Raw genomic sequence first — 21,524 nt, 5'->3', positions numbered from 1 at the left:
TGTTTAAATGCAATGAAAATAACTATAATAATACTTCTTCTTAACTATCTTCAACGTATTCTTTATTGAAATGCACTGAAGAAATCCATTTCTAAGGTTTGTTTATCCTTCGCTTGCGGAACATTTCCTTTTTGTAGCAGTTTGCCGCACAACTGCTTAAAGTCCGAGCGGATATAAAAATGCTTGCCCCTTTTCAGCTTCGGTTGACCGGCTTTTGGCAGCGGTATTGTAGGGTTAAAAGCCATCTGAGTGCTGTCGAATTGCGTAAACAGCTCGTGGGAGGTACTGAAAAAAAACAATATTTGTCATAATCACATATGTAGTCGAGATCTAACAACATACAGCTTGCCGATTTCCGTGGGCAAAGCTCCCTCGCCCGATGCTGGCACTCCATGAGCAATGTGAACAGCCATTCGTCGCACCGTGGGATGATAGTGACGTGCCAGAAGCGCAAGCTCGTAAAGCGCTGTGCTGGCTGCGTTACAGTACTCAGGATCGTCCAGCTCGGGATCGTAACGACCAGATCCTATCGTAGTGTCCGTATCCAATAGGTTGTCGAGCACAGAAGTGAGCTGGAAGGTTTGTTTTATGGTGCCAAGCGTGGCCAGGGTGCCATTATGGAGCAGGTGCAGACTTCCAGTAAGCAGGCGCTTCATGAAGGCCATTAGGCGCTGCTGGCTCATATTGCGACGACGCTTTACCAGCACCTCATCCAAAGTTCGCAAAATGATGGTGAAATCATCGTGATTCTTGCCCGCCTGCACCGCCAGCATATTTCGGTAAAAGTGCTGGTAAAATCGGATGGGGTCGATGTTTAGCACCTCACCCTGGCCGGAAAGGATAACAAATATGGTCTGAACACAGTGCAATCGCTCTCGATAGCCCAGCTCGTCTTGGTCCTCTAGAATGCGGTTAAGCACATCGATCAGATCAGAGAAAAAGTCCAAATTAATGACGTGCGCAAATCTAAAAACCATACTCTATATTAAAGATTCCAAGAAATAGAGTTACAATGACCACTTACTCTGCCAATCCTTCTAGAATAGCGCTCAGCACGCGGGAAGTGGGATCGTTTTTAAGCACGCGGAAATAAATGGTAAAAACCATCTTTATGATCTCGGTGAGCTTCTGATGCTTTGCTTGCTTGTTTTCCTCAGCACGGGTTTCCTCTAGTTCCCTGTTAACCTCGGTGAGCTTCTTACGTCTTTTGCGCTCTTTCTTGGACAAACTTAGTAAGCGTTGACGATGCGACTCAAGCTTCTTTTGCTTTAGCTCGTTCTCCTTCTCGGCATCTAGGTTAACATTCTTAATTTTAAGACCCATAAGACAGGTAATGCACTCGACATGAACATTGTTTTGCTTTGTTTTGATCAAGTGGTTGATGCGTCGCACTATAAAAAGAGTCATTTCTAACCGCTTGTCGTTGGAAAAGACTGTGCGGAAGCACTGATTGACCGCCGTTCGCATCTCCGGATAATTACAATTCAGCATATACACCAGGAGCTGGGCAATGTTTTGTACGTAGTTAAAGTAGGGATGTGCCACAAGCAAATCACACATGCACTGTACTGCAACAGTGGCCAACTTGACAGTCTGGGGCGTCTTTAGCCCACCTCGCCTGTTCACTTGCGCTGTGATCTGTTCCAGTTTCTGTAGGAACTTTTTAAACTGTTGAAGCAAGGCGTTTTCAAAGGTTACACGATCCAGAGTGGCCTTGCGAAGCGTCTGCATCTTGGTGTCCACCTGACCCACTCGATACTCGGGCAAGATGTCTTTAAATATCTCGGTGACAGAGATTATGGCCAGCTTTCTGACGGCCATTAGGTTAGCCTGTCGGCTGGCTGGGTTAATTTCGTCCATGAGTTCGTACAGGGCATGAAAGTTGCGCATCTTGTCCTCTGGTTTTTCGAGCAACCCGGAACAAATGATCCCAATGCGATATTTCTGGCGCTCGATCTCCTGCTGCCGGGCAATGAGTAGATCCGTTGTAGAAATAAGTTTTTGGACGGGAGCGGCGGACGCGGCCTCGACATCGTTGACCACGTCGTCATCGCTGTCCTCATACTCCGTATCAGCATCTTCCTCGGAATCATCCTCCTGTGTTTCTTCATTTTTCTTTTTCAGCTTGGACTTAGGTATGTAATCCACCTCTGTGGTACGGGTGATAATCTGTCCATCTCTGGACTTGATTGGCAGCAAATCCAGCTTTATCTTTTGCACATCCTGTTCTTTTTTCGTGTCAGAGGCGTAGGCCTTTTCTAAGCCGATAGATTGACCTTGGTCGGGATCCTCCTCCCCGGTCGCCTTGGCCTTTCGCTTGCGTTTGCTAGCCTGCAGCAGGGCGAGATCATCGCCATCCAGCATGTCCGCAACGTTATCAAGCATCTCATCGTCGCCATCCTCGTCGTCTTCCTCGAGCGGATCCAAGCCCAGGGAGGCCAATTTGTTGTGCTTCTTACGCTGTGCTAAGTTGTCACGCTTTCTCGCCTTTTGGGAGAATATATTCTGGCCTTGTTCGCGTTTCGATTTCAGTTGATCGCGCTTTTGCTTCTGTTTTTGTTGCTGCTGCTTCGAAAGTGGTGTTTTTTTCGACTTCAGGTGAGCGGCCCGCTTCACCGAGCTGATTTTGACCTTTTTCTAAAATTATTTGCCTTAAAATGTGCATCGATTACTTGATCCTTTTACTTACAGTTCCCATTGCACCGGCTTCAGTCGATAATTAATTAATTTTCACAAGTATTCAATTTAAAATGCGACGAGCACATGGGAAGCTAACGGAACTGTCCACTCGTCAGCGGAGCGCAACAGCTGCTTATAAGCGGATAGTATTTTTTTAGTCTTTTTACTTACGCTAACTTAAAATACTAATTTTTTTCAAAAATCGGTAGACTCTGGTGTGATTATAGTTTGTTGGACAATTTCTGTAATTGTGTTTTATAAATTACTAAAATGCCCAAGATTATGATATCCAATTTTTTGAACACAATTTGTATTGCAAAGGTATCATTAGTTATTAGTTATCGTAATAATCCTATTTAAAAAATAAGCGATGGTCACACTTAAAAGGGCAGTGTAAACAAAATAAACAGATGTCTGACGAGGAGGAGGATTATATGTCCGACAAATTCCTGGCTGGGTAATATTACCCTTACATCTATCGCACAATTACCATCTACCATCCTTTCCCTTTTAGTCTGCAAGATGTCCGTCCTAGTTTGGTGCACAGTCGTGGCACAAAACGACAGATTGAAGTCGAGTCCAAAAAGGAGGAGCTGAAGAAGCGCCAACGGGAGACAGCATCTTCCGGAAATGTAGATAATGTTCGTCTTCAACAGTCTCTCAACAAACCGATATCCGCCGACAACAAAGGATTCCAGCTCCTGGCCAAAATGGGCTACAAAGCAGGGTCTGGATTGGGCAAAACTTCGGATGCGCGTACGGAACCCGTGCGGATAACCATAAAAACCGGTCGTGGCGGCCTTGGGCGCGAGACAGCCGTTGCAGAGTTGACCCTTAAGCGGCAGGAATTGCGGAGAGCACATCTCCTCAGCAAGGTCGGCATTGAATCCGGTGAGGAAGTCACCACTGAGGCTTACAGAAGGCGTGCGACTCATAAAGCGGAGGAGCGCAAATTGCAGTATGACATAAAAAGGTGCCAGCAAACCTGCGAATCGTTGGATCTTAAGTCCGCTATCGCAGAACCAGATCTCGATTTCTTTTGGCCACCTAAACAAAAAGATGAAAATGAAACACAAAGTGATGCCGACGATCCCGAAGTCGAAGAACCATCCAAGGAAGAGCTATACAGTCCCTCGGAGCAATTAGAACTCCTCACTGGCTACCTTCGCACTGCCTATTGCTTCTGTTACTGGTGTGGAACCAATTACGAAGACGCCGAAGATCTGGGCTCTAACTGTCCAGGACTCACTCGTGACGACCACTAACTAGCTCCAGAAAATAAAAACGATTTGCTTGATTGCTTACACATAATTTCAAATAATCAGCAGGTTTAAAATATTTTACAATAAGTAGTCAAAAAACTGTAAGCGGTGTATCTGGTTTGGGGAAATGCATATAAATGAGTTGTAATCCAGTTAGTGGGAGCTACAAGCGACCCTCCAGTTTCTGTATCAGATCGTGGGTCCTTTCGATAACACTGAAAATGAATGGCCGTTCCATAGGATCGGTTCGCAGCATGTATTTTATTAATTCGTGCATGTCCTAGATAAAAAATTAGAATTAGATTTTGTTGAGATTGAGAAATGGTTCATTACCTCTGTGTAAATGGAATCCTCTGGAATGTTTATGTTCCCACTAAGCACAGCCAAAGCCACGCTGTCACCTCGCTCGTAGATGGGATCGTAGGGTGAATTAAAGTAGCACATTGCGTAGAGCACACAACCAAGACTCTAAAAGAGGGAATATGGGGAGGAAAAAATGTTAAGGAAGAACTCTAAAGCCGCTCTTTTGGATTTGCTTTACCCAGATATCTGAGCGCTCGTCAATTGTGCAATATGTTTTCACGGTAAATAACTCTGGAGCCCGGTACACAATGGAGCTCCTCTCCTCGGCCTCGTCCTGCAGCCGCTGGGCATCCGTCTGGCCCACAATCTGCAGTCGAGCTTCCGTCATGGACCCGAGATCCACAATAATAGGCTCAAACGAGTCCGACAGGCAGATGTTGGCCGTTTTCAGATCTCGATGGGCCAGAGGCACCGGTTTTGCTTCGTGGATGGCCTTCAATCCCTCGCAGACGCCCAGAAAGATCTGCAGGATCTGGGCCTCGGGCATGTGGTCCTGTTTCCGTGATCGCAGCTGTAGGTGGTCCGCAAGAGATCCGTGCTTATAATAGGGTAGCACGATGAACAACGTGCTCGTTGTGTTTATAACTATGTCCGCCTGGCCCTTCAGCTCATAATCCACTACCTGGATGACGTTTTCCGAATCAATTTTTCGACAGTTTTCGATTTCTCGCAGAGCTATATTCTGGTCATCGATGCTGTGGCAGGTGATGCGCTTTATGGCGTAGCTACGTCGCGTAGAGGAGTTTTCTCCAAGGTCGATTAGACTGAAGCCCCTGCTCAAACACTCAGATTAGATATTTCAGAGGAGATAGTGGAGCAAATGTGGTACAAACCCGGTCGCCAGCCTTTCACGGACTGTGTATCGAGATCCGTTTATGTTCAGGGTCTCCTTACGGCAACTAAAGAGGCAGCCCCGTTTCATAATCAGCGTCCATCCTATACTTTGCATTTTGGTTAAATTACGCTATGGACTTTAAAACTTTAAGCTTAACAACTAGTTCAATTCACATACAAAATCTAAATAGAAAACAGAAAACTGAAATGCAATGTTTATACCAGAAAGAGTTTACAAACTTCGGTGAGCTTGATAAATTTGGTGGAAAATTTGTATTCGAAGATAATGCATTTATTAATTATTATTTTTACGATTTTCATTTCTTCAAGCGGTTGTTAATTTTTTTTTTTATTCCTTGGTGTATAAACAACAGGAATACATGGTTCTGTTAGCGCATAATCGCAACTTCTCTGCACTAGAAACAGCTGATTTGAAGACAGGGTGGTCATATTTGCCATGTGGCTGTTTGCGTTGCCACCTAGTTGCAAACTCCTTCTCACGAATTTCTTATCGTGCGGGTAATAAGCATTTTCCTAATTTTATCAATTACAAGTATGGACGATGACGCGTGGCAGGACCTCGTGGGCATCAGCGCCGATCCGCCCAACAGACGCGACAAGTGCGAGAAGTGCAAGTGGGTGGTGTAGCTGGGAATATACCATAAAACCTGATGTCTCCTCATCAAATCTTTACAGACGACCCGTGGTAGTTTGCTGGTGTCCGGCTTTACCGCATCCACCTGAGGCGGTGGCCTCTCAGATTGTGATACTGCAACACCCTGCAGAGGAGAAGAGATCGCTGCGCACAGCACTGATGCTGCAGTTGGGTCTGGAGCCGGGAAAATGTGTCGTCTACAAAGGCAAGCGTTTTCCAAACCATAGAAACCACGCTGATCTGCAGAGGATTCTGGACTCCCCACAAACATTACTTCTTTATCCCAGTCGGGACTCAGTCCCACTGGAGGAGGTGGATCGCAGTGCGGGTCCTTACACACTGGTCCTCATCGATGGTACCTGGCCGCAGGCTAAGGCCATTTATGCCAGCAGTCCGGCTCTACACCGCCTGCGGCAGGTGAAACTCATCGCCGTGGGCATAAGTGACTACATCATCCGAACCCAGCCCACGGAAGGATGCCTCAGCACACTAGAGACCGCAGCGCAATGCCTGGCCGTGCTCGAGTCTCGGCCAGAGCTAAGGCAAACGCTTGTGCGACCGCTGCACACGCTGTGCAAGTACCAACTCGACAACGGAGCCGTGGAGCACCAGTCTAAGGAGTTTCTATTGAAGAACAACCAATATCCCAAGCCCATTGGCAAGCGGCTCAGCCGACTGCTTAGAAACACCGCTTGCGATGGCAATGAAGAAACGTGATAGCCAGGGCAGAAAACACAGGATATGTTGCATGTGCCTGTGCTTTATAACAAACTTTGTGTTCCGGTCGTAGCCGTATTTCATTTGGTAACGCTAATATAATACTTTTCTACTGATAAGTCCAAGATGTGGCCTTTGCTGAACGTCATATGGTGGGTTTGTTCCTGGCATCCGTGAGAGCTCTGGTGAACACGCACTTGACGATGGCATAGCCCCGCATGCAGGCATTCGTCTCGTCCTCTGGAGATTAAACATTAAAGATTTCGTTTGTAACTTAGTCCCACTTAGAATACTCACTGCCTTCAGCTTCACAGGCCTCCACGGAATCGCCAGTGGCTGGCCAAACATATTTGCGCACCAAATCGGTATTTAACTTATAGTCTGTCATCAAACCGGACTTTTCGAAAAAGCAGTGGAAATAGCACTGCAAGAAATTTTTGAGTATTGGAGGGCAAAGGATCTGCAAGAGTCACCTACCATGCTGGTTGCCTTATCCTTGTCGTCTGGTAACTCCCCAGTGCTATTAAACTGCAAGACATTAGCTGAAAGAAGTTAAAAATAAGGAAACATTTCCTTTGTTAATCTTCGCAGTTTTTCCACACTCACTCGTCGACGTTATAAAACTAGCATTGCAGTTCCGAATAACCTCTTCAAAATCTACGTAGTCAGCATCTCTAGGAGCTGAGGTGGTGGTGGAAATGTCATCCACATCGCCATCGAAACTGTCATAGTTTATAATAAAAATATCGCCATTGTCCTTGGCGTGATCCTGTAGAGCCTTGGCACAATTCAGGCTCAAGTTCAGAAAAGCAAAGACAGCACAAGCTCTGACTAACGCGGAATACATATTGCACTAACAAAACACTGGATGGGATTTTGTGCCTGCCCTTTTATAGATCACATTCTCATGCATTTAATAGATTTGATCGTGCCATGCACTGTTACAATAATTTGATATAATATTTCCGGAAATTGGATACCAATAAAGTGTACTTTGAATAAAACACACAAAAGAACCTTGTTTTACAGTGATTGATCAATTATAAATAATTTCTTTCTAAACGAATGTAGCTGTTACTATTGAGAGTTGGTGCCTTACTCCACTTACCATACGGGATCATATTCTCATCCGCACAGGCAACTCGAGCCGTGTAGAACATGGCATGCTTTTGCATCTGCACCTCCGGATCATCGGGTACGATATCCTGCGCAGCCACCCAAATCAAAGATAGAACTCCGATTAAATATAATGAACGAAACATTTCGAAAAACTGACTGGTAAGCAGAGTTTTTCGCCCCTATATATACCGATTATCGCTTATTGTGCGATAAATGTTTTTAAATTCATGAGATCATTTGGTAGTTAAACTAAATTGTTGCACTTTAATTGAACAATAAATACATGCAATATACGTGTATACAGAAATATAGGACATCAATCATCCGTCCAATTGCAAAGTAAACGATTAACGAGCTTTACATTGTCAATAAGTCACACGAATTATATACGTTAAATGTAGTTCAGTAGGTCGAAAACGATAGTTTAAGTGTAGTGATTGGTCAGCATAAAGCTCATTACAAATTGAACATTAATCAAAATTAACATAGTCAAACTTCTTTAACTTCAGCTGTCATTAATGTTTTGCAAATAAACACAATTAATGGAATACTTAAAAACTTTGGGTTGCAGTAAACCTACTAGATACCAAGTTGTATAATCCTATTAAGTTTCATTTCTCGTTAATTCAAGCTTAATGTGCTGTTGAAAAAGATTGACGGTATATTCAGTGGGTCACAGTTGTTAGTTTTAAGGGAGCCTGTTAACTTATAGATAACTTGGATGGAGATTGCGCAACGCGGTGTGCGTAGAGTGAGAAACCTTCGTACAGGATCGTATTAAATTAGATTAGGGTAAAATAGTTGAGTTTTGGATCTGAGGGGCCATAAGTGTAATTTCGCTTACAATTTTACTCGCAGTAATTTTCGCTTGGATTCTGATTAAATTACTCTATGCAACGTCCACGTCGCATCCACGCGTCAGACCTTGGCGCCCCAGGCCCTCTTCAGCAGATAGGCGCCCTTTTCGGCGATCATCACGGCAGGAGCATGGGTGTTGCCTGCGGTGACCTTGGGCATTATGCTGGTGTCCATGACTCGGAGTCCGCGAATTCCGTGGACCCGCAACTCGTGGTTGACCACCGCCATGGGGTCGTGGCTGGGACCCATTTTGCAGGAGCCAGCCTGGTGGTTCTCCGGACCCGTATTCTGCCTCACGGCGCACTCCCAGTAGGCATCGCTGCCGAAGGCGGGTGCCTCGCATCCCTTGACCACTGTCTTGTCTAGCCGCATGCCGTACTGCTTCATCGGCGACGTCTGCGACAGTCGGATGGCGAACTTAATGCCCTCCACCAGTGTCTTCACATCCCGCTCGTCTGTTAGGTAATTGGCCACAATACGCGGCGGCTCTAGAGGATCAGCAGATCGCAAGCCAATAAACCCTCGCGATCGAGGGTTCAAAACTGCTGGGAAGATCTGGATGGACCGAGAGTTATTCGAGAGCAGCTCACCCACCTGTCCTGTGCGGGCACAACTGGCCAGATAGCCGCCAAAGTACAACTGGAGATCGGGCAGGTCGGGCCTGTCGGCCCAGCGAGTGGACAGTTTTCCGGTCACATCCGATATGCCAGTGCCGGACATGAGACCATCCCGGAAGAGCAAGTACTCCATAGCCGTGGCCCAGTTAAGTGGCGCCGTGTCCGCATCGTCAATGAAGAAGTTGGTGAAATAGGCCACGTGATTGTGCAGATTCTTTCCCACGCCTGGAAGATTGTGCACGCTCCTCACATTCACCTGCTGCAGTTCGTCCTTGGGACCCACTCCACTTAGTAGCAGGATCTGAGGAGAGTTCACAGCGCCGGCACTTAAAACCACCTCCTTCTTCACCAGAATTTTACGCATGCTTCCGAATTGGTCACTGACTTCCACCCCCAGAACATTCTTCGTGTGCGGATGGATAAGTATCTTGGTGGCCGTGGTGTTAAGCAGGATATGCAGGTTGTTGCGCATGCGAGCCGGTCGCAGGAAAGCCCTAGCTGAGCTATATCTGATGCCATTTCGGGCAGTCATCTGGGCAATCATGAAACCAGTGGAGTTCTGACCATTTAGATCCTGCACGGAGAAGCCCAACTCCTCGCCGGCCTTCAGAATGGCGTAGGATAGAGGTGGGTTGTATGGGAACTTGCCCACTGGCAACAGGCCGCCCTTGGCGTGATATTCCGTGCCCACATCATCCAGTTCCAGATTGTCTTCAGACTTTTTGAAGAACGGGAGCACGTCGTTGTAGGCCCAACCAGGATTTCCTTGTGCTGCCCAATCATCATAGTCCTCACGGTTGCCGCGGATATACATCATTCCGTTCATTACCGAGGTTCCGCCAAGTACCTTGCCACGCGGCCAGTAGCAGCGCTGCTCCATCGAGGACAGACAGGCCATTTGCTCCGGTTCCGTGTTGTAGCGGTAGTCGATGTCGCTGCCAATGAAGTTGAGGAACATTGATGGAATCTGGGCTCCCACAGGTTCATCGCCACCTGGATAAGACGGATGCGATAGTTAATACATATTTGAAAAATATCGTTGTCTAATTGTTCATGTACTAAACAAAGTGTAAGCAGAAGAAGTAACCGAATTTATTGTTTAAATGCCAAATTCCTACCGGTTAGGGTAATAGATATGCACCTATTCACAAGACCACGATAACTGAAATAACTGGTCGTGAGTCTTGATTAATAGACCCTAACTGCCCATTAAGAAGCAGTACAAACAAAGTCCAATTCAGCCTTCAGCATTTGGGTGGGCAGCCTCATTTGGCTTTTGGGACATTTGAGGCACGCTTTTGCTTAACCCATGGCAATCCATTATAATTAGTACATTGGCTCAATCGGCGTTCTAGAATTTCCGTTGCGCTGGGCCCACGACTCTCTTTAATTAAATCGATTCAAGTGGAATCTTTGATTGCCATAGCGTGGGAGCCGAAAAAATCTTACCGCAAAATCCTGAAGTAATAATTTAACTTTAATTCAATTTCAACAAAGGAAATTAAACAAAATAGCCAAATTTCAGAAAGAGATACTAATACCGTGACGCTGTGATTCATTGAGTACCAGCGTTATATATGTTCCCGAAATTGTTAATAACTTGTTCTGCGGCAACTCCTAACATATGTCTGTGTTGCGCAAAAAATAAAAACAAATGCCACTGGATAAGAGAAAACAATTAGCATCGGGGGTAATACGCATTCAAATTAGCTTCGAATATAAGCTAAAGCGAGTAAACAAGATGCAGCCTGGAGCATTGGACCGTCGAACATCGTCTCATAAATATAAAAATGATTTGTATACTCGATATTAAAAAATCACAGTAAATAAAAAACATAAAAAGACAGTATGCCATTAGTTGAAAGAAATAAATTCGGAAGGTATAACCTTTCAAATGGTAAATGGTAAAATGGTAAATGTGATAAAATAATGCATTTAAACTGTCATTATTGCATGTGGGCTGCATTTATTTAAAAAAACTGTTAATAAAACCCATTAATATAAGTGCAATCATTAGCACCACGTGCTGGGAGGTAAGTTGAATATACAAATAAAATACAATTTACGCTAGAAAATTTAAAACCAAATATGACAAAACTAAGTGCCTTAAGTGACAAATGATTCGCGGCGTCATGAAGTGCAAAAATAGAATATGGTTTAAAGTAACCAGGAGATATCACAAATTTACACCACCAGTTGTGCCATTAACCTCACGCGAGCTTATTCCAGGGGTCAGTGTGCCAGGCACCAGGTTGACTTCTTCAATCAACAATTTGAAGATGTGAAGATTTGAAGAAGAAGAATTTAACTTTTTCCGGCATGCTTTTGGCATTGACTAATTTTGACGAGGTGCATGTCTAATGTATGGCAAGAATCAAGCTTTGTGGCTGGCTAGCAACAAAGGCCACTTTAGACGAGGGTTATCTGCTCACAGTGATATGGTCGTATAATAAGCCAGGTAATAGCCGCGGCTAATTGCACTTTGGCTCAGGCATTGTTGTATAATTAACGCCAACGCATTGACAACTTCAGATGTGTTTCTCTTTCGCGTTTTTTTGACTCGTAATTAGTGTAATTAGTGACGAGGCGTAAAAATTGTCGCTATAAACAATTACTTTGCGCAAAAATTGGAAAACTAAGGGAGACCCACAAAGTAAGCCAAGCAGAGCCTAGAAAGTTCATAGGGAAGTCTTAATAGCTCTATTAGAATGCTTTCCCAGGCCTGAAGATATATCAAGTGATTTTCCAAGCACTTAGTCGACTGACTAAGCCATTAGAGTTGGGCGACAAAGAAGTAATGATTAATGATGTTTTTAGGCATCGGGACGATGAGAGGTACAACTTAAAGAGGGCCTTTATTTTATATAATAGGTTAAAATAGGTTTTGAGATTAAACTAAAGGTATACAATTTTAAATGAAATATAACTTTTTGCAGATCACTTATTTCATTATTAAATATAAGCCAAGTCACATTTCCATAAATTTTAAGTAACTTATTACAAATACATTTTAAAAGGTGGTCTAATTGAGATTTGGCGTTACATTATCTGATTACTGGGCTGTAAAAAACAAGTTAACGTGTGCTTGAACTAATAAATAAGACACATTTTAAATTATGCAGTGCTAAAAGGCAGTCCTCTAAGGCAGAGCTCACCGCATATTTGCGCCTAATTAAGGCAAAGTGAATGCACTGCATTGAGTATCGAAACCGATTAGGAGAAGTAAATACACTCGCAATTCACCCACATTCGCAAAGAATCACGTGTAGTATCCGAAGCGTTATTCATTCATAAAATAAGCTGCGAGCAACAGCAATTATTAAATGCAGAAAACGAAGTCAGGCCAAACGAAAATGCAAAAAAAAAACTCTTCAGGCTTTGTAAGCGGGCTAGCAGCTCCAAGCGAGGTAAATCCTATATAGAGAGAGAAGATATTTGCATGGGCCAAGATTTGGCATCGGACAGAGGTGGCAGCTCGCTTAGTTTACATAATGCTCGTGGCAGTTGCGGTTGCTTGCTTGCCGCCGCGTCTTGCCCAAGTGGCATTAGTGTTGCTGCCATTGTTGCAGTTAGGCTGTGGCTGTTAAGCTTCAATTACTTCTAAACAAATGCCACATAACGTGCCTCTAATTGCCGCAAGCAGTGTAAGCTTATGATACTGGAAATGTGTATAGGCATGAGGTCCCTTACCGGCTTCAATCAAAAGCACCTTCCATTGGGGAACCTCGGACAGTCGAGAGGCCACCACAGAGCCCGCTGAGCCACCGCCAATGACAATGAAATCGTACTCGTAGTCCGGCTCCGATCGAAACTAATAAGGTTGGAAACAGTATTGAGATATGAGTTACCACTCTTTGTGGTCTTTGTCATTTAAAGCTTACCCGAGTGCTGGCCCTTCCGCAGGGATCCTCCAGATCACACTGAGAGCGGATAAAGACCTCCAGGAGTCCCATGAACAGCATGAAGGCACTACCACCACATGTGGAGGCTAGGGTGGGCCCAGTGGGCACGCCCACCAAACAATCGCAGGCTGAGGAGCTGGCGGACATGTCGATAGACTAAAACACACAAGGGGATTTTTATATTTTTACTATTAAATAGGTTACTAACTATAGTCAAGTTAAAGAGTATAGTAAAGAGTAAAGAAGAAAGCAGGAACTCTTAAAATACATTTCGTTTAAGGTTTGTGTTCTCAGTCTTTTGAAATCTTGATAATTTCTATTCGAATTTATCGTCAAGGAATCAACGTTTTGAAATGTTAGTTCGCTTAAAACGTGATCCGCAATTGACTCTTTTCATTATTAGCAATAAGAGACATATTTCCGAATGTTTATAGAATGGATTTAATTGTTTATTTGCTCATTTAATTGTTTTATTTCCAGTTGATTGATCGCAAGCCTAGGGCAAAGTCAAAAACTGTTGAAAACCGCAACATGAACTTCTGTTTAACCTTGTCCACTAAGACAAAGACTAAATATTATCAAAGTAACGCTCCAGCAACAGTACTGTAATTAATAAGAGTACCCACCGAGACAATGGGCGTCGTCTGTCCCAATGCACACAGTACAGTACAGTACAGCGGCAGAAAAGAAAAACCAAAAGGAAATTGAAATCAAAAAAGATACTTTTTATATCTTGGCCATTTGGCAAACAAACGGCAACTGCCCCCAGCATTGGCAATTACCGAAAGGCCAAACGGACAGCCGGACGGACAGAAGTCACAGCTCATCATCCGAGCTCGGCTTTTGTTGTTCCGTCGGCTGCTGCTTCTGCATAGTTTCACATGACCTTAGACCCAAGCGGCAAAATATCTGGCTGGGTTTTCTTTTCTATTTGGAATTTCGAAATTTTCGACCAAATGCCTAACAGAAGCAATGAGAGGCAGCATGGCATTACGGTAGCCAACGACGGTTGAGTAATGTGCAATATAATTATGTCATTTGTTCGACTCACTCAGTGGTGGTCGATTTTGGCCCCCGGTTCGGCTAAACCGATTGACTCCTGAGCAGCTCTGAAACGGGATCCGTTCTAAGCTCCTTTTTTGTGAAGAAACCATCTTAACTGCTTGCCTCCAACATTGCTCTTCACACTCCTTTTTGGGCGGTTAATTAGCGCCGAAACCGAACCGATCCCCAAAATCAGTGCATTTTTGGAAGATGCTGACAACGCTTTTGACCTCAATTAACTCGAACGCTTGAAGCAATCAAATTGCAATTTGTACCCATCCAAAAACAGAAACAGAAACAGAAACCGAAACCAAAACCGAACCCAAAGCATAAAAGTAATTGAAACAGAAACTTAAGCTGAAACCGAGAGTTAAACAAGAGAATCGCCTAAGCGGAGATCGAGAAGACCATGCAATTGCTACAGTTCGTCTGTTTTGGGTGCCACAATGGGGCTCGCGTCTGACATTTGGTACACGATTTTGCATTCATTTCAATTGCATTTTGGTGTCTTTCGCTTTTAAAGTTGAAGGATGCCAAGAAAGTGAAGCGGCGGAGCGCGAGCCCAGAAAAAAAATAGAAAAACAAGAAACAGTCAAAACAAAGTCGGAGAACATACGCAACTCACGCGAACGTGGAAAATCGAAAAGAGAGGCAGTTGACCTCGCAGCCAGTTTTCCAGCAGGCTCGTAAAGACCAGGCAACAAAAGTTGCAACCGACGAACTTCAAACGCCGAGAAAAACGCGTGCAAAAGTCGTGCAGCACTCAGAAAACCAAAAGTTGTTTGTGGCAAGTTTGGCGTAGCTAACGGATTTCGGTCCACTTCTGCGTTCAAATTGGTGGTAAACTCCTAGGGATACAACAAGAGGATAGCCGCAATACTTTGTCCCCTTACTAGGGCAAAATGTCAAAATTCTTCGGATGGTAAAAATGTGCTTAAATATACAATATATAATAAATATACACAGCTCATGCTAAATACGTTCATAGGAAGGAATGATCGACAAATTATAAATCAAGATTGGGCTTGGAGGCTAATTCTAGTAATGTCTAAAATTTATTTTAAGTCAGTCGAATCCGAAGATAATCTTAGTTCGAAAAAATAAAACAAAATTAAAATGATATCAGATGGATAGTTTGTAATTTCAATAAAACCCCAGAAAAATCGATGTCTTAAAAATAGCTTTTTGTTTAATTGTGAGAACATGTTTTCTTGTCATCATTTGATTGTTCGCACTTCCTGTGTAACATATCTGATAGGATAATCAATGGAGCTGTCATAATTACACTGTGTTTTTTTTAATTAACAACTTTATCGGATGTAAAATATGGTGCATAGTCCCTTGTGCACTGAAGTGAACCGAGTGTCTTCTGGTGGTTTGTCTTGCACTCGCACGATATCTTCATTGATATTGCTTGGCATTGTCTTCGTTGCTGCGTTTGAAGGTTTCTTTAAGCTGCCAGTCAGTCAGTCAGTCAGCCATTCAGTCAGTTAGTCATTCAGTCGGTTTCCAGTCAGTCAGTCAATCAGTCAGTCAGTCAGTGTGAACAATACCGCAGATAGGGTCTTGGTTTTGGGCCTTGTTATACAGTTATCTCGTTGCCGCTTCTGCCATATGTTTAGGCATAGTTTTTTCGGGTGCTTATTAATGTGGGAACCGTGCATTTATTAGAATAATAATCATAAAGTAATGCAATTTATGTGTGCTACTACAAAGGCGTCAGATAAAGCTATGCGATTTTAAATAAGTTGCGTAAGGTCCACACTTGGTAGGGGTGGGATCTTAACGTGCCTTAGTCAAAAGATTCCAGTTCAGACTTTAGAATTAACTAAAAAGCTAAATTTATTTCTATATCTCAAAAATGCTGGGAATACAGTTTTTAGTTTTAAAGTTTTAAAAAATAAAATCTTTTTTAAAATGTCATTAGCTTTATGAAATTACGCCTTCAAAGACTTGGAAGAATTCGAGTTATTTTGAAAAATTTCACATCGATTTTGAGTCAATTTCAATTAGCGACTTCCAAATTCCCCGGCTCGTAAAAAACTCGCATAATAAGCTAAAAACTAAAACAAATTTAATGCTCAACACATTGCGGCAAATTTGAATCATTGATTTGGCCAATAGACCTCCAACTATAAACGGGAACAAGTTTGCTTGGATTTTGCAGTTCACTTCTTTGCTTCAAATCAAAGAATAACGGTTAACGAAATAAAAAATAAATCGAACCATAAAATTGTTCACGTTCGGGCGTTAAATTGACAAGCGGCACCAAGCTGGCAAGGTGAATGAATAAATTAAGAAAGCCCGGTAAACGCAGCAAGCCAACAGTTAGCTGAAATACATTTGGGAATAAGTTCATAAATAAGCAGCAAAAGTGGTGGGAAATCTGACCAAGAGCGAGGCTATAAATTAACACGAGGATAACGAGCCGGCAAAGCAAACATTGCCCCCCTCTCGGCAGCCCCGTTGATATTACGCAGCCATCTCCGGCGGTTTTGGCCATTAGAAATTGGCCAAGAAACCAGCAAGTGTGGCAAGTTAAGGCAACTGGAACTGGAACTGGGGCTGCAGCTGGAATCGCAACCTGCAACCTGCGACTGCAATGGCAACTGACTCCACCAACTGACAACTGGCAGTCGCATTCGCGTTAGACTGGAGGAAACTGCCGCGCAATATCTGAACAACTTGGCCAATGTCTGACTCAAAGTCTGAGTGGCCCAGACGCGGTTGTTGCCGGTCTCATGGCTCTTTGGCCATCTCTTGACTTCCTATTTTCACTTTCGTTCGTCATGCGCGTGGTGGCACATAGAAATGCGGCAACATAGCAACGGACTACAGGTCTCTTTGCTTCTGCTCTTGCCTTTTAGTTCTATAACCAAAATAGCTGAAAGATATTTTTTACAATATCACGGAATATGCACCTATAAGATACCTTTTTATATGTACTTTTATACATACTAGCAGTAATAGAAAGGAAACCATTTAAAAGAGTTTCATACAGATTGTATTTTAAACTGAGATACCAGTTTGCGTAGAATCGGAAAGACGGACAGCCAGACGAAATCATATCGGATGTTGGTATATATATTATATATATGATCACAAATGTCTTTTCTATATATAAATGAATAATTACTGCAAGGGTAATTTAGCTTCGGCTCGCAGAAGCTAGCGTCCTTTCTCGTTTTTATATGACTTAGTAAGGGAAGTATAAATGCCACTGTAGCGTCTGAAATACCATTTGTTATTTTTTCACTTGTTTCTTGTTACTTTTGCTTACTTTATGTTGATTTCTGTGCCTTCACGTTTGCCGCAGTCAGTTGTCAACGCGACATCAACAATGTGCGAATGTATTGTGTGAGAAGATGTAGTTTTTGCTTCCACATTGTAATGCCCTCACAACGTAATTGTTAATTATTAGTAGATAATATTTAGTTAAGGCAATTCTGCTGACGCCGGTCAGTTTAGCGGTTTTAAGAGTTAAAGACAAATTTCAGACGTTCGTTTGATTTCTATCTACCAAAAAATTCTTCGATCGCTAGCAGCCAACCGGATTTCCCTTTGCAAATTCCACAGCTTTTATTTTACAAGCTTACAATTGTTAGCCGGACCCTTTGTCCATATTCATAGAGATTTATGGGGCTTAGTAAAAAAAAACAACATCGGAACTCGTGTATATCAATATCTTCACGATGGGTAATTGCATTTTTATTTGTTTTCAGTTGCTATTATTTCCAGAGAATTGCACTGTATAATTTATAAAAATGGCATTGACCGGCACGACTGACAATGGACTTTTCCACCAGAAACAGAAGCGGAAATACCGCAATCCTATAAATTTACCATTTTTCCTCGAGTTGGCTGAAAAGCTGTGCAGAAAATACCGTTTTACATAATTTATTTAAATTTTGTTTTTCGGGCGCCCGGGCTATTGTTGCACGAAGTACGTGATTGAATATTTACAACATTTTGTTGCATTTCGCTGGGCAAAATGTTGCGGCAACTGCATGTAATACCCTTGGCGTTGCCAATTACGTGGCACTCGTACTCTTCGTACTGTTCGTACTGTTCGTACCGCTCGTACCGCTTGTACCGCTCTTACCGCTCCTAGTCGTACAATTAAGCTACGAGTGAAATTCTGCAATTGCGCTGCGCATCATTCCGGCGATTGTCAAAGACCCCAGATGAGAGTTGCCTTGATTGATCGCTGGTTACGTGCTGGATAAGGCAAAAAGCCGCAGCCACATCCACATCTATTCGCAGGCCCGAGGCGGATGCAAAGACGGCCGAAACCAAAGCCAAAACAGAGAAGTAACAATATAAGGTGGCCAGCTCTGCCCCGAACAACGTTGATTCAGGAGCTGCCTGTCAACTGGGTTGCCATTTCATGAGTTCGGCTTTTTGGCCTGCAGACAGTAACAACACTTTTAGTTTCATTGCTAAATGAGTGAATTTGTTAACAGGGTTGGAGTTGTGCGGTAATTGATGTTTTGCCGGGATTTCTCACGCTTGTCGCTAGGATAAGATTTTGTGGGACGCCCAGAGGCTGAGCGATTGTCGATAATCAGTTTATAGTGGCGTTGAGAAATTCGCCAAGTAGAGAAGTGCCGGCATTGCCATTGGTTTAGTATTATAATCCAAAATATAGTAATGATTGAAACTTGCTACGTCTTAATGTCGCTCCATATTTATAATTTCCTAAATAACTTTATTTAAGTCAGAACATTTTCCACACTGCCTGTATAAGTTGAAGGCTTTTAAGAACCTTTCAAAAAAATAGAATGGACTTCACCGTTTTCTTTCCGTGTATATTCAATCATTTTACACAATATGCTAATTCCGCGCTCCCTAGGAAACTTCTCCGAAAAGCATTCAGAAATTTGTCCCATTTTGAGCTCTATGCCGGCTCACGCTTTGAGGTGGCTCTGACCTGGCAATGTGCCATAACGAATTGTAAACAAATAAAGCCAAGTCAAGCCCTGTCGGAGACCAGTTGTTAAATGGCAAACGGCGGAGACTACATGCAGATACATTGAATGCCCGAAATGAATGGACGACTGCCAAAATGCCCAAAAGGGGAGCACACAATCGCAAGGCAAACGAACGAACGACAGGCAGCAAAAGTCATTGGCGATGTCGATGAAGAGGAGTAACAATAGCCAAGCAACAGGCTTAGGCAAACTTAAAACTCTTAAAACTGTTTTTTGAATTTCGAATTTTCTCCCACTAGCAGCAGATAAAGCGGCGACAGCACGCTCCCAAAACATGGAGTCGTACAAATTTTTATCTGCCGCTGACATTTGAACATGACTTCGAAAAGATCTACGGGATGTGTGTGCAAAGTTTTTGTGTGCGGAGGCTTTGGAGTTTTTGGCCAACAACTACAGAAAAGAAAGCTAAGCGTGGGTGTCATTCGGTCAAAGCACCCAGCTCCATGCTGACTGAAACCAATCGCCGCCAATCCCCCTAGAAATTGAAACCTTCTCCTATATTCGCTTGCCACTGTTTGCCCTCAATAAAATTGATGGATCATCGCCGCCCTCTTTGATTTGCTCTCGTCAATAAAAAGTATGGAAAAAAAAGCGAATTTAAAAGGCCCTAAAGAGAACATCGAGTCAGATATGCAAATCAAGACATTTCATTTCCAGGCACACGAATGCGAACTCTTTTTTAATGGGTTCAGGTGTGAATGTGTGAGCACGGCTAATTAGGAATTATTTGTTGAATTGTTCGGAAGAAATGTGCAAGTTGTGTGTGTGTTGTTAGCTTAAAGCTCCTTTGCAACATTTTACATTTTTGGGAATCACTTCTTTAGTTTGTTGGCCTCTTGATGACTGTAATGTTTACCATAATGATTAGATTGCAAGAAACAGCGTAACAAATTTTACAGATTCCGCTGAAATTGAAGATATCAGCTCATTTTAAATAAAAGGGAATGTTTGGATTTTGGCATTGCTGTCAGGTGTTACTCATTTGTTGGGGAATTTGATATTTATCATGACTAATCATTGATTATGTTAATCTCTATAAATGACAGGGATTCTTTTGATATAAATAGAAATTACTTTCGAAACAAGAAATTATACTGAGTGTATTCCATAACCTACATTTTTTTTTCTACATAAAAAACGTATGCTCGTTAGCCTGTACATGTCGGTTTCAGTATAAAAAGCTAGCAAAGATAGCATTTAAAGGAAATTTGGTACAAAAGAAATGTGCTCCTCATAAATAAGCGCAAGTAATTTGTCTTTTACAATGCGACTCATTCCGTCAAAACGAGGTGGTGGCTAATAAGCGGTGGAATAGGGGGAAAACCGGGCTAATTTCCTAATACTGCAATGGACGTTTAATGAACTGGTATCGTAAAACACCTTAATGTGGGTACTTTTTCATACGAATAATACCCAGTATTATTGAGCAGAATATCGAACACATTAGTACATTAGTGGTTAAATGTCAGACAATGGGTGACCGTTTTCATATGTGTGGAAAAAGAAAAATATAAGCCAGTAACTAAATTAGAAACGTGTCTAGAGCAGAAATCGTGAGGCATACCATGGCTCTGCTCTGTGCCAGAAAAACAAACCAATCGAATTGGAGCTATTGCAAACAAAGTGCAGTAAATTTATCGCCGTGAGCCATCAGAAGACCGAACAGAGTTCCGTTTCTTAGGCTTATGACAATGGCAAATTTCCAGCAGCACCAGCAGACTTTGGGCCAAAAAGCTGTCAAAATCTTTGAGCATCCTCAATGCCAGAAACGGACATCGCGGATTTTGGGGTTGTGAAAAAACCGAAAAGGCAGAAAATAATGGAAATAAAGGCTATTGCATCAACTTACGATCGTAGAGTCCGCTGGTTGAGTGTCTGGTTTCCTTTTAGGCTTTTAATATGCAATTAATTGTTTATTCCTTATAGAAAATGCCTTGCTAAATTTGTTCAATGACCCGACGTTGACAAAAACTCGTGTGCTGTCAAGTCTTCAAGTATTCTTGAGCAGTTTTATTTTTTTATCACACAAAAACACGCTGGCAGCGCCGCACAATGGGCTTAGGCCCTGACTTCTAGGGTTTTTGTTAGTTGCCGCCTGGAGCACTGCACTTGGATGGTCTTTCTGGCTATCTGGCTTTCTGACGGTCTCTTTCTCAACTTGTTCGAACTGCGCGCAGACGCAGAGCGTTACGGACTCAGCTTCTGGCCAGCGGGCGCCGTCTTTTTAAGCTGGCCAAAAGCTCAAACTCAACGAAAGACAGCTTTAAGCAGGCCCCAAAGCTGCGCTCTCTGAAGCTTGGAAGCTTTTGAGTGCTTGCAATGAGTAGGTAAGTAAATTGGTATAAATTTTACACAGCCTATTGCCAATCTCTTTTAAAATCTGTATTATTATTATTACTTACGTATTGCGTATTATTAATTACTTATTTTGTACTCAACCCCCTACTCATGGATATTTTCTAGTGTTGTATAACATTCATAAA

At 42.9% G+C, this 21,524-nt stretch overlaps 6 protein-coding genes across 8 annotated transcripts; 2 read left to right on the top strand and 4 right to left on the bottom strand.

Annotated features, from left to right (window-relative positions):
• Positions 1 to 34: 34 nt before the first annotated feature.
• Positions 35 to 2,804, bottom strand: LOC120452489 (nucleolar complex protein 3 homolog). The gene is made up of 4 exons (XM_039636738.1): positions 2,690 to 2,804; positions 1,025 to 2,637; positions 343 to 966; positions 35 to 285 (listed from the first exon to the last, which is right to left on the bottom strand). Exons 1-4 carry the CDS (start codon positions 2,696 to 2,698, stop codon positions 63 to 65), a joined length of 2,469 nt encoding a protein of 822 aa, XP_039492672.1. The 5' UTR covers positions 2,699 to 2,804; the 3' UTR covers positions 35 to 62.
• Positions 2,805 to 3,048: 244 nt separating this feature from the next.
• On the top strand, positions 3,049 to 4,000 carry LOC120453179 (G patch domain-containing protein 11). The gene is made up of 2 exons (XM_039637740.1): positions 3,049 to 3,136; positions 3,194 to 4,000. The coding sequence occupies exons 1-2, from the start codon at positions 3,090 to 3,092 to the stop codon at positions 3,942 to 3,944; spliced, it is 798 nt and encodes a 265-aa protein (XP_039493674.1). The 5' UTR covers positions 3,049 to 3,089; the 3' UTR covers positions 3,945 to 4,000.
• On the bottom strand, positions 3,973 to 5,341 carry LOC120453178 (serine/threonine-protein kinase 16). The gene is made up of 4 exons (XM_039637739.2): positions 5,138 to 5,341; positions 4,483 to 5,077; positions 4,275 to 4,409; positions 3,973 to 4,221 (listed from the first exon to the last, which is right to left on the bottom strand). Exons 1-4 carry the CDS (start codon positions 5,251 to 5,253, stop codon positions 4,105 to 4,107), a joined length of 963 nt encoding a protein of 320 aa, XP_039493673.1. The 5' UTR covers positions 5,254 to 5,341; the 3' UTR covers positions 3,973 to 4,104.
• A 271-nt stretch (positions 5,342 to 5,612) lies between these two features.
• LOC120453376 (tRNA-uridine aminocarboxypropyltransferase 2) lies at positions 5,613 to 6,635 on the top strand. Its single transcript, XM_039638050.1, has 2 exons — positions 5,613 to 5,773; positions 5,835 to 6,635. Exons 1-2 carry the CDS (start codon positions 5,694 to 5,696, stop codon positions 6,508 to 6,510), a joined length of 756 nt encoding a protein of 251 aa, XP_039493984.1. The 5' UTR covers positions 5,613 to 5,693; the 3' UTR covers positions 6,511 to 6,635.
• On the bottom strand, positions 6,538 to 7,776 carry LOC120453377 (general odorant-binding protein 84a). Of its 2 annotated transcripts, XM_039638052.1 has the most exons (5): positions 7,619 to 7,776; positions 7,117 to 7,341; positions 6,988 to 7,052; positions 6,808 to 6,934; positions 6,538 to 6,750 (listed from the first exon to the last, which is right to left on the bottom strand). In XM_039638052.1, the coding sequence occupies exons 1-5, from the start codon at positions 7,770 to 7,772 to the stop codon at positions 6,656 to 6,658; spliced, it is 666 nt and encodes a 221-aa protein (XP_039493986.1). In that variant the 5' UTR covers positions 7,773 to 7,776; the 3' UTR covers positions 6,538 to 6,655. The 2 variants fall into 2 exon arrangements, with proteins under 2 accessions (XP_039493986.1, XP_039493985.1); XM_039638051.1 differs by lacking the exon at positions 7,117 to 7,341.
• A 97-nt stretch (positions 7,777 to 7,873) lies between these two features.
• LOC120453208 (glucose dehydrogenase [FAD, quinone]) lies at positions 7,874 to 21,225 on the bottom strand. Of its 2 annotated transcripts, none has more exons than XM_039637798.1 (4): positions 20,891 to 21,225; positions 12,986 to 13,162; positions 12,795 to 12,915; positions 7,874 to 10,097 (listed from the first exon to the last, which is right to left on the bottom strand). In XM_039637798.1, the coding sequence occupies exons 2-4, from the start codon at positions 13,151 to 13,153 to the stop codon at positions 8,509 to 8,511; spliced, it is 1,878 nt and encodes a 625-aa protein (XP_039493732.1). In that variant the 5' UTR covers positions 13,154 to 13,162; positions 20,891 to 21,225; the 3' UTR covers positions 7,874 to 8,508. The 2 variants fall into 2 exon arrangements, with proteins under 2 accessions (XP_039493732.1, XP_039493733.1); XM_039637799.1 differs by having other exon boundaries at positions 8,548 to 10,097.
• Between the last annotated feature and the right edge of the window lie 299 nt (positions 21,226 to 21,524).

Source organism: Drosophila santomea, chromosome 3R (assembly GCF_016746245.2).
Source record: "Drosophila santomea strain STO CAGO 1482 chromosome 3R, Prin_Dsan_1.1, whole genome shotgun sequence".
Lineage (NCBI taxonomy): Eukaryota > Metazoa > Arthropoda > Insecta > Diptera > Drosophilidae > Drosophila > Drosophila santomea.
Note: the sequence above shows the minus strand (reverse complement) of the source record. Positions and strands in the feature narration are given on the sequence as shown.